This window comes from Cydia amplana, chromosome 13 (genome assembly GCF_948474715.1).
Source record: "Cydia amplana chromosome 13, ilCydAmpl1.1, whole genome shotgun sequence".
NCBI classification, from domain to species: domain Eukaryota; kingdom Metazoa; phylum Arthropoda; class Insecta; order Lepidoptera; family Tortricidae; genus Cydia; species Cydia amplana.
The window spans coordinates 92,797-108,260 of record NC_086081.1 but is presented as its reverse complement, the minus strand read 5'-3'; the positions used below and the strand labels follow the sequence as shown (position 1 = coordinate 108,260).

Sequence of the window (15,464 nt, the reverse complement as noted above, 5' to 3'; positions counted from 1 at the left end):
TTTGGGGTTTCGGGGTATGGCGAAGTAACACGAGTAAAAATCAACAATGAACATATTTACAATTTGCGCCGCCACGCTACCGCGCCGAACGGTGAAGTCCCGGCGCGGCAACGCAACGGCGCAGCAGACACGAGTGAAGATCAGCAATTATCCTATTTACAATTATATTTACAATTTGCGCCGCCACGCCACCGCGTCAGCACAATGAGCAGTGAAGCTCCGGTGACGCGACAGCGCAGCACAACAAACATCTAAAATTCTTAATCTAAAAGTTATTTGTAAACAGTTTTAGGTTCTCGCTTTGTGCTCGAGTGTATTACCGTTTCTTGTAATATTTTAGGGTCCATAATTGATTTTTCCTCTTATTTTGGTAGACATCAAGCATATGTAGGGGCAAGCAGCCGAAGTAGCACTATGCTTAGTGTTGGTCTGTAGATTGTTTTTGGAGGCATGAGAGGCGCAATTGTAGCATTTGATTTGGTTGTAGTCATCTTTTACTGGGCATCGCTTGTATTCGTGCCCAGTAACTGCGCAGTGAGAGCAAGTGGCAGTGTCATTCTTAGTGCATCGTTTGCGAGTGTGTCCAATCTGTAGGCACTGGTAACATTGTAGAAGTGGTATGTATTCACCTGCATACACTTTCTGGTGGTCTACGTTTAATTTAGCAACTTTGATGATTGTCTTGAAGATCTCGGGTGTCGTCTTGAAGACTGCGTTATACAGCTTTGGATTTCTGTTGGCTCTCAGAAAGTGTAAAGTGAAGTCTCGCTCATCTTTGATGACTGCGGCGAGTTCAGTGTTCTGTCCAATGATGACGTTCGCTAGCTGGTCTGCTTTAACGTTCTCCGATACGCCCTTTAGGATAATCATGGGTGACAGGGATTTGGACTTTTCAGCGATGACCTCGCAATTTGAGTCGTTCGTCATAGAGATTACCCTGTCGCGCTGTTCTGGTGTATCAAATTCGACACGTACCTTGTTATTTGACACGTGTTTTGTGTTAGCAGGGGCGAAATTAGAGTTTCTGAACGAGATGCTCTTCTTCCATATCTCCAGGGTCTCAACAGGGCTGTTAACTGCCGCTTTAGCAGTGAGAATAAGGGCCGGTTTATTTACAGGAATGATAACTTTGGAACGAAATTCTGTGCTTGCTGCCACAGTGGCGTATGATTGTCCATTTCCGCCTTGTCGCGCAGTGCTGCTCACTGTGGAGTTTGTCCAGTCATCCTTGATCTTTTGGAATTCAAGCTTAATAGTATTTTGTATGAGTGTGGTGATGGTCTCTTCCTGAACGCCGCTTATAGTTTTATTATGTCTCGCTTGGCTGATGGGTGTAGGTGGTGGTTTTCCGCTGTTTAGGAGTGCATCCGATGAGGGTGTCCTCAGCGTGTTATTTTTTCGGACCTGGCCGGTGAGTGATTTGATGGATTTTGTTATATTGAGTACCTTTTCTTTTGCTTCCCTGGTGACGCTCCGTTGGTTAGATTTTTTACCTGGTAATAGGGTGGAAGTTATCTCGTCACACCATTGAGTTACCTTCTCAAAGTATTTCATCATGTCGGCAAGCTCGTGTAAATCTTCAATCGAGGAGTCTGTATCTGACTCTATACAACTGTATTGGAGTGTCATTTCTTGAGATTCTTCCTCGTTTGGCTCGTGTTCAGTTTCCGGGGTATTTTGTGCGATATGTGTCGCAGCGGGTGTCCTGTTAGCAACCGCATCCAATTCTCGATCCATCTCGGGAGTGAGGTCATCATTTCTTCGTTGTGTTGCTGTGATGCCGGTTGTCGAGCTGTATGAGCTTGTTCTTGATCGAAAAAGAAGATCGATGTTCTCTGTAGGCGAGTTATCGCGTGTATTTTCATTGTCTAATTTCGAGCAACCAGGTTTGGGTGACTGGCGAATCTGCGATGATTCATCTTCTGTTCTTTTTACAGCCCGGGTACGTGATCGCGTGTACGCGGGGGAGTGGGTTGGCGAGTGTATGATGGGCATTTTGGCAGATTTAGAGTATTAAAATTATTAAATCTTAAAACTCTAATTACAGATAATCTAACTAGACAACAAGCATCAAATGTATTCGTATAACTATTTTTTAGTGTATTACAATAAACCAAAATCAAAAATTTTGGAAAAAAGTCCGAGACAAAAAAGTTCGTTTTCAAATTATAATTACGTCAAAACCAAGGAGTGGCGCGACTAAATATTACTTTACACAGAAACTACTTTATAAACAATTCTAAAATTTTGTATGATTATTGTCCGATAACATATGCATTAAAACTGTATGAAATAAGTGTGCGTAGTCTATCACACTTTCGAGAAATTAAATGTTAAAGTTACAAATTTTTTAGGCAAGAATATCTTGAATATCTCAAAAACTATTGCACCAATCAGAATTCCGTTTTCTGTTATATGTTACTTATAAGTTCTATAATCTAATACTATTATCAAAATGAGCCAAAGATTTACGGGATTCAAAATTAGTCGGTTTGAAATTATTAAATCTTAAAACTGTAATTACAGATAATCTAACTAAACACCAAGCATCAAAGTATTCTTATAACTATTTTTTAGTGGATTATAATCAATCAAAATCAAAAAATTGAGAAAAAAGTGCAAGACAAAAAAGTTGATTTCGAATTATAGTTACGTCAACGCCAAGGAGTGGCGCGACAAAATATTACTTTACACTGAAACTACTTTATAAACAATTCTGAAATTTTGTATGATTATTGTCCGATAACATATGCATTAAAACTGTATGAAATAAGTGTGCGTAGTCACTCACACTTTCGAGAAATTGAATGTTAAAGTTACAAATTTTAGGTTAGAGAATCTTGAATATCTCAAAAACTATCACACCAATCAGAGTTCCGTTTTCTGTTATATGTTACTAATGAGTTCTATAATCTAATACTATTTTCAAAATGAGCCACGCTTAGACGGGGTTCAAAATTTGTCGGTTCAAAATTATTAAATCTTAAAATTCTAATTACAGATAATCTAATTGACCAACAAGCATCAGAAGTATGTTGAAACTATTTTTTAGTGGATTACAATCAATCAAGATCAAAAAATTGGGAAAAAAGTGCAAGACAAAAAAGTAGGTTTTCAAATTATAGTTACGTCGAAACCAAGAAGTGGCGCGACAAAATATTACTTTACACAGAAACTACTTTATAAACAATTCTGAAATTTTGTATGATTATTGTTCGATAACATATGCCTTAAAACTGTATGAAATAAGTGTGCGTCGTCTCTCACACTTTCGAGAAATTAAATGTCAAAGTTACAAATTTTTAGGTTAGAAATTCTTGAATATCTCAAAAACTATTACACCAATCAGAGATTCGTTTTCTGTCATATGTTACTAATAAGTTCTCTAATCTAATACTATTATCAAAATGAGCCAAACTTTACGGGATTCAGAATTGGTCGGTTGAAAATGATTAAATCTTAAAACTCTAATTACAGATAATCTAACTGGACAACATGCATCAAAAGTATTCTTAAAACTATTTTTTAGTGGATTACAATAAATCAAGATCAAAAAATTGGGAAAAAAGTGCAAGATAAAAAAGTAGGTTTTCGAATTATAATTACGTCAAAAACAAGGAGTGGCGCAACTAAATATTACTTTACGCAGAAACTACTTTATAAACAATTCTGAAATTTTGTATATATATTGTCCGATAACGGTTACATTCAAATTATATAAAAAAAGTATGCGTCATCACTCAAAATTTCGAAAAATTAAATGCCAAAGTTAAAAGTTTCATAAAAATAAGTTTTTAGTTTGTAAATCTTAAATAACTCAAGAACTATTACACTGATTTGAGTTCTGTTTTCTGTTATACAGTCCTAGTGGATTAAGGAATCCAATTCCAATTTCAAAATTAGCCGCACTTATCGGGAACTAGTTTTTTCCAAACCACGTGGTTTTAGTTTTTCTTCGAAATCTTCGGGGTTTTAGTCAGGAAATTTATGAAACTTGCACAGAGTATAGAGTTTATCAAGCCGCTTATGGTAGTATTTAAAAATTAGTATGTCGTCGATCTATTTAACGAGTTATACGCAATTAAGTCACTATTATTCAGACACTTGGAGGTTAAAGGGTTAATTGTACTTACGCCTACTTAGTTAGGTCAAATCCAGAATCACATCCATATGAGAAATTCACTAGGGATCACTCACATATAAAAACAGTGTCTCTATCACTGATATTTCACTTTTCACAGGAGTTTCGCCTATAGCAACGGAAAGTTTGTCACTATTTTGCTCACTGTGCTTCACAAGGTTGTCCGATTTCACAAATTTTTGCACAACCGTATAGTCCGAGTCAGCGCGCGTGTTTTGATGTATAACACATAAGGGTTTGAGGGAAAAAACCGAGAGTTTTGAATTTTAAAGCGCGGAGCGACGCGAAAACGATGCGTACACTCTGAGCGCTTGGCGCGCGACTGGTTAGGTTAGGTTAGGTTAGGTTAGGTTAGGTTAGGTTAGGTTAGGTTAGGTTAGGTTAGGTTAGGTTAGGTTAGGTTAGGTTAGGTTAGGTTAGGTTAGGTTGAGGTAAATTCCACGGACCTGCTCGGGTGTCCGAGTGGGCGGGGAGGTGAACCCCGACGTGGCGCGTCCCCAGGTGGTGGATAGGGGAATGCCCCGGCCCGTTGTCGTGCTGGGGTAGGACGTAGTCCCGCGAACCAAACACCAAGGGGGGGATTTGGGGGGCTTTGTGCCCGAGAATGGCTCTCCACGCGTCCCTCTGAATAAGCAGACGGCGCAGTGGATGAGCAGAGGGGAGGAGCTATGAGAGCAGTATGTAGGGTCAATCAAGTCACTGTTTCGCGCGCGGACGTCTGGGGAGGAGGCTGAGGGCTCCCTGACGCGTCGTGGATGTGGGTGGTTGCCGGATTGGAGAGCCTTCTGCTTTTCTGACATTGCCTAGCTGTCTGGAAGGATTGTGCATTGGGCTTCTGTGAAACCCAATTGCAGATCTATTTCTCCGGGCGGGTCGGCGGTGTTAGCGGATCGGGAGGATCGCGCACCGGATGCCGCGCGGATCTGTTGTGCGTCTGGGGGGCTTTTGGCTTCCAATGACGGCTGCGGGGGGTCACATTCCGGATCTTTGCCCGAGGAGCAGTTCCTTGATTGATACCCTGAGGAGTGGCTGGGCGGGTGGCTCCGCGTGTCCCTCTGAATAGCAGAGGGCACAGTGTGAGCTGCAAAGTCCCTGTTGGGAATTTCTAATAGGTCCCCTATTTGAAATTACCTCTGGCGGGGGGAGGAGTGGGGATGGCTCCGGCCACCAAGCGCGGTGGATGGAAAAGTGGAAGAAAACCACTATAAAAATCACCCCAATCCCAAGGTGTGTCTGACGTGCCGATGGGATGCGTGGCTGGAGGGAGTCCAGTCACAAACGTCAGGGAGGGGCATACCTCCTCAAAATAGCACACAAAATGAGTGGAAACGAAAATGTAGAACTACCCCAGGAGGTTCCAATCCTCCATGTCGCCACAGGACGGGCAATTGCCCATGCTGTGGCGACATGCCGCCTTCCGTATTCTGGGGGGGCAAACCACTCACGATCCCGAAACGACAACACAAGCAAACACTTCATGGACACCGATTTGCAGAGTGATTTGGTATTGAGGCTGCAAGGAGGGGGTGATGGGGAGAATAGCAGTCCGGCGGAGGCAGGAGCCTCCACTGGCCACCCCAAGGATGGATTCCGACCATATCAGGACGCCCAGGGGCGCTGGGTGTTCCATGATGAGGACGTGCCTCCGGGGACGGCGGTGGATTCAACACGCTCCCCACCCAAACCCGCTAGGGGGCTTAGTGAGAGACGTAAAGCCGTAGTGCTAATAGAACGCATGCCAGAAAAGGTCCCGTCTCTTGGCAGGGAGGAGTTCTTCTCCCCCAGGAGAATAGACACGGGTGACCTCCCTGGGGACGGAGTATTTTTCTCTCCGGTGCCAACCGACGTGGAAACCGCCGAATCCGACGCTTCGCTAACTGCCCAAATGGCCGCAGGACGGAAGAGGCAGCGAAGCAGTGGTAGCGACACGGGAGCATCGCCGAGCGGCGAGGCTTCCGATCTTGCGGAGCAAGGAAAGCCCGCCTCGGGACCTTCCAAGCGAGGAACAGGCCGCCGACCATCCACGGCGCGCCACGCCGGGCTAACCAAGGAAAAGGCTAAGCGCCTGGAGCTCGAGCTGCAAACTGAAGAGGACCTGATAGCCGCGTCCAAAATGGTGACGCTAAGACGGCTTGCCCGCCATCCGGATTCGTTTGGGACGACAAGTGGGTCAGACGACGAAGAAAACCGCACTGCCCTAGCCCTAAACCAGCAGGTGCGGGATAGTCTGGGGCTAATCAAGGACGTGGCCACCAAGTCCAAAAACCTAAAGGGCACGTACCAACGAATCCTGAAGGAGGCTGTGGCTGCGATCCGGGAAGCTGTCGGTGAGATGAGGGGCCGGACTGTCTCCGATGAGACGAGGAGGCTCGCCGCCGAAAACGCTCGCCTCAAGGCGGAAATGGCCGAGCTCCGTAAGGAGATGGGCGACTTGCGTGCTAGCCTTGGGCAGCGCCTCGAAGGGACGCGCCAAGAGACGGCGACATCACCTGCTCGGGAGCAAGGTGACCTAGAGCGCAATATCGTGGCCAAGGTGACTGAAATGATGGGTACAAGGTTGAGCGCCCTGGAGGAGAAACTGCTCCCACAGCAACCTACTCAGGTGTCGTCTGCTCCCACACCTTCCAAAGCAGGAAGCTCTCCCCCCGGTCACACTCCAGCTCCTACCAACCCAGCGGGTGCGAAGCGGGCTGCGAAAAAGAACAAAAAGAAGGAGGGGCCCAAAAAGCGTCCTACGAGTGTTCCTGGCCCCGCTTCCCAAGTCCGGCAGCCTCGGCTGCAGACAACAGTGCCTGCCTCGGAAGAGGAATGGACGACTGTGGTCAAGCGGGGTAAGAAGAATAAAAAGAAGTCTCCCGTTGGAGAAGCGACGACTGCGAAGCCGCAACAGCCGGCGGCACCGCGGAAAGCGCAAGAAGGGAAGGGTCGCAATAAGACCAAGGCGCTACTGCGCACCCCGCGGTCAGCGGCCGTAGTCCTCACCCTGGAGACGGGAGCAGAAGAGAGGGGCGTTACCTACGGAACGTTGATTACGGAGGCCAAGACCAAAATCTCCCTGGATGGGCTCGGTATCACCGGCCTGAGGTTCCGTAGGGCAGTGACAGGGGCGGCAATCCTGGAGATCCCGGGCCCAGACACCACCAGCGGCAACCAAGCAGACTCTCTTGCTGCCAAGCTGAGGGAGACGCTTAATGTGGCCGACGTCCGCATCTCTAGGCCGGTAAAATGCGCGGAGATGCGCATTTCCGGCCTGGATGACTCGGTTACAGAGGAAGAGCTCGCCGCTGCCGTGGCGAAAGTTGGAGGGTGTGCCCTAGAGGCAGTGAAAGTTGGCCGGATCTCCCGCACGCCAACAGGCCTGGGCACAGCGTGGGCTCGCTGCCCCGTAGCAGCCGCCAAGAAAGTGGCTGAGGGGCGACTCCTCGTCGGATGGGCTTCGGCAAACGTGAAGCTGCTGGAGTCCCGACCCCTGAGGTGCTTCCGCTGCCTGGTGCCTGGCCATGTTAGGAGGGGGTGCACCTCAGAAATCGACCGTAGTGACCAATGCTACCGATGCGGTCAATCCGGTCACCGGGCCAGGGACTGCACCGCCGCGCCCCACTGCACTCTGTGCACTGCAGCGGGCAAACCTGCTGACCACAGTGCCGGCAGCAGTACCTGCGCGATGGGGGCTAAAGCCCCAAAACGCATGTCCCGGAAGGTGACCAACAAACCAGGCACCCCTGGAGTGGCGGCGCCTCCGGCTGCACAAGAGGGTCCGACTAACAATGCGCCAAAATGACGAGGTCAACCAATCGGATCCTCCAGGCGAACATAAACCACTGCGCCGGGGCGCAAGATCTCCTCCTGCAGTCCATGGCGCAGTGGTCGATAGATGCTGCCGTGGTCGCCGAGCCGTACTACGTCCCCCCCAGCCACAACTGGGCTGCGGACCTGGATGGCTTGGTGGCCATTATAACAAAAGCAGGGGTAGAGGGCATACCGCCCCCCTCCACGTTGTCGAGGGGCCATGGCTATGTGGCTGTTCTCTGGGGCGAAATTACCCTGATCGGGGTATATTTCTCCCCCAACAGAAGAGTCTCCGAGTTCGAAGCCTTCCTCGGCCAGCTGGCGGCTCTCGTTGGGCAGACCCAACCGCGCCAGGTAGTTGTCGCAGGTGACTTAAACGCCAAATCCATGGCCTGGGGCTGTCCCGCAACCGACATTCGCGGAGACCTGTTAGAGGAATGGGCGACGATGACCGGAATGTCGGTTCTGAACCGAGGGTCGGCCAGCACCTGCGTGCGCTGGCAGGGAGAGTCCATAGTGGACGTTACTTTCGCGACCCCGGCACTCGCGACCCGCGTCCGGGGCTGGAGAGTACTGGAGACGGTGGAGACATTATCAGACCATTTGTACATCCGGTTTGATGTCTCCACCTCCTCCGGAGGCACGACAGACACGGATCGTCGTCCGAATGGCCGTGCTGCGACCCCTTACCCTCGTTGGGCCCTGAACAGCCTGGATCGTGAAGCGGTGGAGATAGCGTCCCTCGTCCAGGCCTGGACAACATCTCCTGGGCCTGTGGAGACCGAGGAGGAGGCAGCCTGGTTTCGCGAAGCCATGTCACAAGTCTGTGACGCAGGCATGTCGCGAGCCAAGCCGCGGCCTCCGAAGCGTCAAGTGTACTGGTGGTCGCGAGAAATCGGTGAACTCCGATCCCGCTCCAACAGAGCGAGACGCCAGTACACACGGTCCCGTCGACGCAGACACCGAGACGTTGAAGAGGAGACGCGGCTGTACAGTGCCTACAGGGAGGCGGTCAAGGCGCTGCAGCTCTCCATCTGCGAGGCGAAGGCGAGCGCCAGAGCGGAGCTTCTCGAGACTCTAAACCGAGACCCATGGGGGAGGCCGTACAAGACGGTCAGGGGTAAATTACGCCCTTGGGCCCCCCCCTTGACAGAGAGTCTCGAGCCTCGACTACTGGGGGTGGTTGTTTCCAACTTGTTTCCGAACAGACCGGAACACCAGCCCCCAGAAATGGCACCTCCCCATCAGCTCGCAGGGTTCGAGGGTGCGGAAGTCGGGGTGCCTCCGGTAACGGAGGCAGAGCTAGACGCAGCCGTGCGGAGGCTAAAAGCCAAAAACACGGCACCGGGTCCAGATGGGATCCCAGGACGCGTCCTGGCTTTGGCGCTGCGGTCCCTAGGGGAGAGATTCCGCGGGCTACTGGACGCCTGTCTACAGTCCGGCCAATTTCCGACCATATGGAAAACCGGCCGGCTCGTCCTCCTAAAAAAGGACGGGCGTCCCGCGGAATCTCCATCAGCCTACCGTCCGATCGTACTGCTCGACGAGGCTGACAAGCTTTTCGAGCGCATCATCTGCGCTCGCCTCGTCGAGCACCTCCGAGGAGTAGGACCCGACCTGTCCGAGCATCAGTTCGGATTCCGAGAGGGCAGGTCGACCGTAGATGCGGTCGCGCGCATCAAAGCCCTCTCGGATGAGGCGGTTGACCACGGTGGGGTTCTTCTGGCGGTGTCCCTGGATATCGCCAATGCCTTTAACACCCTGCCGTGGTCGTGCATTAGGGAGGCGCTGAAATACCACAAAGTGCCTCCCTATTTGTGCCAAATAGTCGGGGCCTACCTCTCGGAGCGGTGCGTGGAGTATCCGGTCCGGGGCGGCGGGATTACAAGGTGGGAGACGTCGTGCGGTGTTCCACAGGGCTCGGTCTTAGGGCCGCTCCTGTGGAACATTGGGTACGACTGGGTGCTGCGGGGGGAGCTTCTCCCGGGGTCAAGTGTGACCTGCTACGCAGATGACACGCTGGTCACGTCCCGGGGGACCTCGTACCGGGAAGCAGCACGCCTCGCCACCGTGACGGTGGCACAGGTGGTGAGGCGTATAACGATGCTGGGTCTGGAGGTGGCGCTACACAAGTCTGAGGCGCTCTGCTTCCACGCAGCCCGGAAGGCGCCGCCTGCAGGATCCAGCATCGTCGTTGGTGGCACCCGAATCGAGGTAAAGTCCGACATGAAATATCTCGGACTTGTCCTCGATTCCCGATGGAACTTCCGCGAGCACTTTGCCCGCCTGACCCCCCGACTAATGGCAGCATCGGCCGCACTGAAGAGGCTGATGCCCAATATCGGGGGGCCGGAGGTAGCGAGCCGCCGTCTGTATATGGGGGTGGTGCGATCGATGGCCCTGTACGGGGCGCCGATCTGGGCGGTGAATCTGGCGGCCCGAAATATCGCCCTGCTGAGAAAGGCTCAGAGGGCGATGGCCATCAGCGTCGTACGCGGGTACCGCACCACCTCATACGATGCGGCGTGCTTGCTGGCGGGAACGCCTCCTTGGGATCTGGAGGCGGAGGCCCAAGCGTCTCTGTACGAGTGGCGCAGGGAGCTCCGGCTGCGGGAGTTCCATCCTGCGCCTAGGGAGGTAGAGGCGCAAAAGCTCCTCGTCCGGCAGTCCATTGTCCTCCAATGGGAGGAGCAACTGGCTGGACGCGAGGAAGGACACAGGACTGTCGAGGCGGTCCGGCCGGTCCTACAAGACTGGCTGGAGATAGAGCGGGGCTCGCTAACCTTCCGGCTGGTGCAGGTGCTCACGGGGCATGGCTGTTTCGGGAGCTACCTGCACCGGTACGCAAGACGGGAGGAGACGGCGGAGTGCCACCAGTGTGGCTGCGGCGAGGACACGGCGCAGCATACCCTGGAGGAATGCCCAGCCTGGGAGGGGCAGCGCCGCGAACTCGCGGCAGTGGTGGGGAACGACCTCTCCTTGCCAGCCGTAGTTAAGGCTATGGTTGCCGACGAGAGGTCGTGGAAAGCGGTCCTCTCCTTCTGCGAGGATGTAATGTCGCAGAAGGAGGCAGCGGAGAGGGAAAGGGAGGCCAACCCAGCCTCGCACCCGATCCGCCGCAAGCGCACAGGGGCCCGGAGGAGAGCGTATGCCCATCTCCTCCCCCCCACCTAGCGAGGTCTGGGCAGCGGCGCGGGGGCGTCGCTGCCCATTACATAGGCCTCGCAGAGAGGGCGCGCGTGGTATGCCCACGCGCCTTCTGAGGAGGCAGGGGTAGAAGTCTCTCTCTAGCCCCCCACAAGAGAAGGGCCCGCTGCACAGGCGGGCGGCGCCGGCGTGGCTGCGGTTGCGTACTCTAGAGAACCCGTGGCCACGCCCCACCGGCGGCGTGCAGGCATACCGTTGGTTTTTTAGTGGGTAGCGGCACCTTTGCCGAGTCCCACATAACCCGCATCTCCTCCCCCGGGTGTGCGGGTATGCATAAAGCATTTTTCCAACGAAAAAAAAAAAAAAAAAAAAAAAAAAAAAAAAAAAAAAAAAAAAAAGGTTGAGGTAAATTTGAGAGGTAGAATTGAGGGAATTTTGCGAATTTTTGTGGCGAGATAAAGCTAATTGAGTTCTATTTTATACCGTTGTTCTTTCCCAGCCTTTCCCTAGATTTCTATAGTATTTTTAATTTCTTTCACTTTACATATAAATTCACTTTTTTCTTCAGGCGCTTTTTCACTTTGAAAAATTCACATCTTCTTTTTCTTTGTGTTTCTCCTACGTCTGTTAATTTTGTAATTGGGTCGGCTTTTTGCTCTACACGGAGCTTTTTACCCCATATCGATCCGACCTCTGGTTCGGGAGATATTGGAGTTCAAATCTCACGAGTTCGGTAAAAAGTTTACCCCATTTGCGGTTGACGACGTTAGGAGATTTCACTTTCAAAAAATCATATCTTCTGTTTTTGTGTAAATAAATTCTTTGTAGTAGGTTAGTTAGATTAAGCTAGTTGTAGGGAATTCAAATCCGTTTGAATTATATTTTTAGAGGGTGTAGTTTAGTAGTTATTAATTTTTTAAAGGATTGCTATTCCTGTTTATCAGGCGTCGGTAAACGCAAACATAAGTTGGTTTTCGTGTTGGGAATTTAATAAATTGTAAAATATTAAATATTTTTAGTTTTAAAAATTAGTGGTAAATAGCACATACTTAGAACTATTTTTTGACCTTGGTTCGAGATCTGTAGCTCAACCAGGAGTGACGCTACAGCCCGTCGCATAAAATAATTTTAAGTTTGTTTTTGCTGTTTTGGTTCTGCTGCGACTCGCACTTGACCAAAATAGTTAGGTTAGGTTAGGTGTTTTGGTTTTTCACCTTTTTTAGGCGAATTCCACCCATAAGGGGTGGTCTTCGCGTAGTATTTGTATGGATAACCCCGCGCAGGGGTTGAACCCGGAGATGGCTCCAATCACTGGGCCCCATAAAGGGGCTTCAGGGGCGGGTTCTTCGACCTCGCCCGACTGGGAGGAACCTATGGAGGGCCAGTACAGGGCTGAGGCCGCCTCCAAGAAGAGGCCCCATGAGGGAAACCGGGTCCTGGATTATGAGACTCACGTTGGGAGCGGGCCTAAAGTTAGCACCTCGCTGAGGGGTAGGGCCAAGGCCATGGCGAAGAAAGCCTCCATAGGCCACTTTACCGGCCTGGCAGCAGCCAAGGCCAGACTGAAGGCCTATAAGGAGGACTTGCTCTTGGAGGTGCTGGACAGCCAGGAGGGAAAGGGAAAGGGAGTGGTCCCCCCTTTACTCCTGAGAAGGTCCCAGGGGGACAACAAAAAGAAGGGGGATAAGGAGCCGTGGATGGTGAGCCCGTCCCCTTCTCCAAGTCAAGAAATGACAGAATGCAGCCCGCCCCTATACACAGGGACGGACTACATAGAAATAGTGCGGGAGGCGACCCATATTATCCTAGAGGCTGCCGGAAAATCCGGCAACCTAAATGGACAAGTCTGGGGCAAACTGAACCAGGCCTGCCGGGACATCCTGGCGGCGACTGACGTCCTGGCGGATAGAGTAGAGGACGAGGAGTTGCGGGCCTTGAAGGAGGATAATAACCGAATGCGGGAGCAACTGGCCCAATGTCAGTCCGAGATGAAGGCCCTTCGTAGAGCCTTCTCTGAGAGGACGATCCAGCCCTCACAGGCCCCGACGGCCCAATGCGACCAGGCGACGGGCTTTTCTGAGGCCCTCAAAGAGGCCCTCAAGGAATTAAAGGAGGACCTGAAGCGGGACCTTACAATTACCATGGGAAACATGATCTCGGCCCGCACGGGCCATTTCCCTGAGCCGGTCCCCCGCCCTCCTCTCGCTGCGGACAGGAATAAGACGATTGCGAACCAGCCGGAACCTCTCTCTGGGGCGCCGCCCTCAAGGGCAGTGACAGGTGCGCCGCCCATAAGGCAGCCTAAGGCCCCTGTGGCCCAGCCTTCGGCACCAGCGACCAAGAAGAGGGCTAACTCTGCTCCTAGGCAGAAGACGGTGAAGGAGCCTAGTGCCTCTCCACCCTCGCAGCCGGCAACAAAAACGCAGGAGCCTGCTGAGTCTTGGACGCAGGTTGTCAGGAAGGGCAATGGCAAATCCGCCAAGCCCCCTTCCCCCCCTGCCGCCCCGGCTCGGAAACCGGCACCAGCAGGCCCACGGAAGCTGGTTGTGCCCGCCACGGCCGCGATCGTGATGGCCTTGAAGCCGGAGTCTGAGGCGACATACGCCTCAATTTTGTATAAGGTCACCAAATCGGTGAAGCTTGCTGATGTGGGTGTAGAGCACGTCAAGGTCCGCAAAACAGCTGCTGGGGCCAGGATACTTGAGGTGTCCGGGTCCGACAATGGTAGGGCGGCTGACGAACTCTGCCGAAAAATGACGGAGGTGATCGGAGAGGAAGCCCGAGTATACAGGCCCACCAAAATGGCGGACTTACGCATTTCGGGCCTAGATGAGGCAGCCACTCAGGAAGCGATCGCGGGAGCGATCGCTAAACTGGGAGAGTGCTCAATAAATGAGGTTAAGGTGGGATCGATTAGGGCCCAATATAATGGGACAACGTCGACTCTGGCACAGTGCCCTATAACGGCAGCCAAGAGGGTCACCGCAGCGGGTCGACTTCAAATAGGATGGTCCTCGGCTCTGGTAGTGGCGCTGGACCCAACACCGATGAGGTGCTTCAGGTGCATGGGCACGGGGCACACCAGAGCACTATGCCCGTCGCCAGTAGACAGGAGCGGGCTCTGCTTCCGGTGTAGCAGGCCGGACCACAAGAGGGTGGACTGCAAGGCGGAGACTGCCTTCTGCTCGGTATGTCATGCGGCCAAACGCCCAGCGGGACACATAATGGGTGGCTTTTCCTGTACGCCCCCACCAGCAAAAGGCAAAGAGGCTCTTCCGAAGACCCAAAGAGCCCCTCCAGTGAGTAACATCGACCAACGGGCCTGTGAGGGACAAAATATGGATATTTAGGCCCTACGTCTGGGGGGAGAATCAGAATGGTCATTGATTCTCCCCTCCCAAAGTGCGGGTTCCCTGGGGACGCCGGGAAAAGACGGGGGGCATCATGGAGGAATGAATGCGCGAGCCCATGATGCCCCCATACAACGTCTGAGAGGGGGACAACGGAGTGGGGTTTAGTGGGTATTCTCTTTCGCTCCTTCTCGCTAGGAGAGGGAATCGAAAGAGGGAGTCCCACATACCCTCCCCATTATGGCCTTGCCCCACGGCCGGGGAGGGATGCGTAAACGCATTCCCCACTCCGTCAACAAAAAAAAAAAAAAAAAAAAAAAAAAAAAAAAGGTTAGGTTAGGTTAAGTTGGAGGTAAATTTGAGAGGTAGAATTGAGGGAATTTTGCGAATTTTTGTGGCGAGATAAAGCTAATTGAGTTCTATTTTATACCGTTGTTCTTTCCCAGCCTTTCCCTAGATTTCTATAGTATTTTTAATTTCTTTCACTTTACATATAAATTCACTTTTTTCTTCAGGCGCTTTTTCACTTTGAAAAATTCACATCTTCTTTTTCTTTGTGTTTCTCCTACGTCTGTTAATTTTGTAATTGGGTCGGCTTTTTGCTCTACACGGAGCTTTTTACCCCATATCGATCCGACCTCTGGTTCGGGAGATATTGGAGTTCAAATTTCACGAGTTCGGTAAAAAGTTTACCCCATTTGCGGTTGACGACGTTAGGAGATTTCACTTTCAAAAAATCATATCTTCTGTTCTTGTGTAAATAAATTCTTTGTAGTAGGTTAGTTAGATTAAGCTAGTTGTAGGGAATTCAAATCCGTTTGAATTATATTTTTAGAGGGCTTAGTTTAGTAGTTATTAATTTTTTAAAGGATTGCTATTCCTGTTTATCAGGCGTCGGTAAACGCAAACATAAGTTGGTTTTCGTCTTAGAAATTTTGTAAATTGTAAAATATTTAATATTTTTAGTTTTAAAAATTAGTGGTAAATAGCACATACTTAGAACTATTTTTTGACCTTGGTTCGAGATTTGTAGCTCA

General features: G+C 51.0%; 2 protein-coding genes across 2 annotated transcripts; both read left to right on the top strand.

The window, feature by feature from the left end:
• Positions 1-5,618: 5,618 nt before the first annotated feature.
• Positions 5,619-7,906, top strand: LOC134653662 (uncharacterized). The gene is made up of 2 exons (XM_063509055.1): positions 5,619-7,794; positions 7,842-7,906. The coding sequence occupies exons 1-2, from the start codon at positions 5,619-5,621 to the stop codon at positions 7,904-7,906; spliced, it is 2,241 nt and encodes a 746-aa protein (XP_063365125.1).
• A 4,436-nt stretch (positions 7,907-12,342) lies between these two features.
• LOC134653661 (uncharacterized) lies at positions 12,343-14,427 on the top strand. The gene has a single exon (XM_063509054.1). The coding sequence runs from the start codon at positions 12,343-12,345 to the stop codon at positions 14,425-14,427; it is 2,085 nt and encodes a 694-aa protein (XP_063365124.1).
• Positions 14,428-15,464: the final 1,037 nt, after the last annotated feature.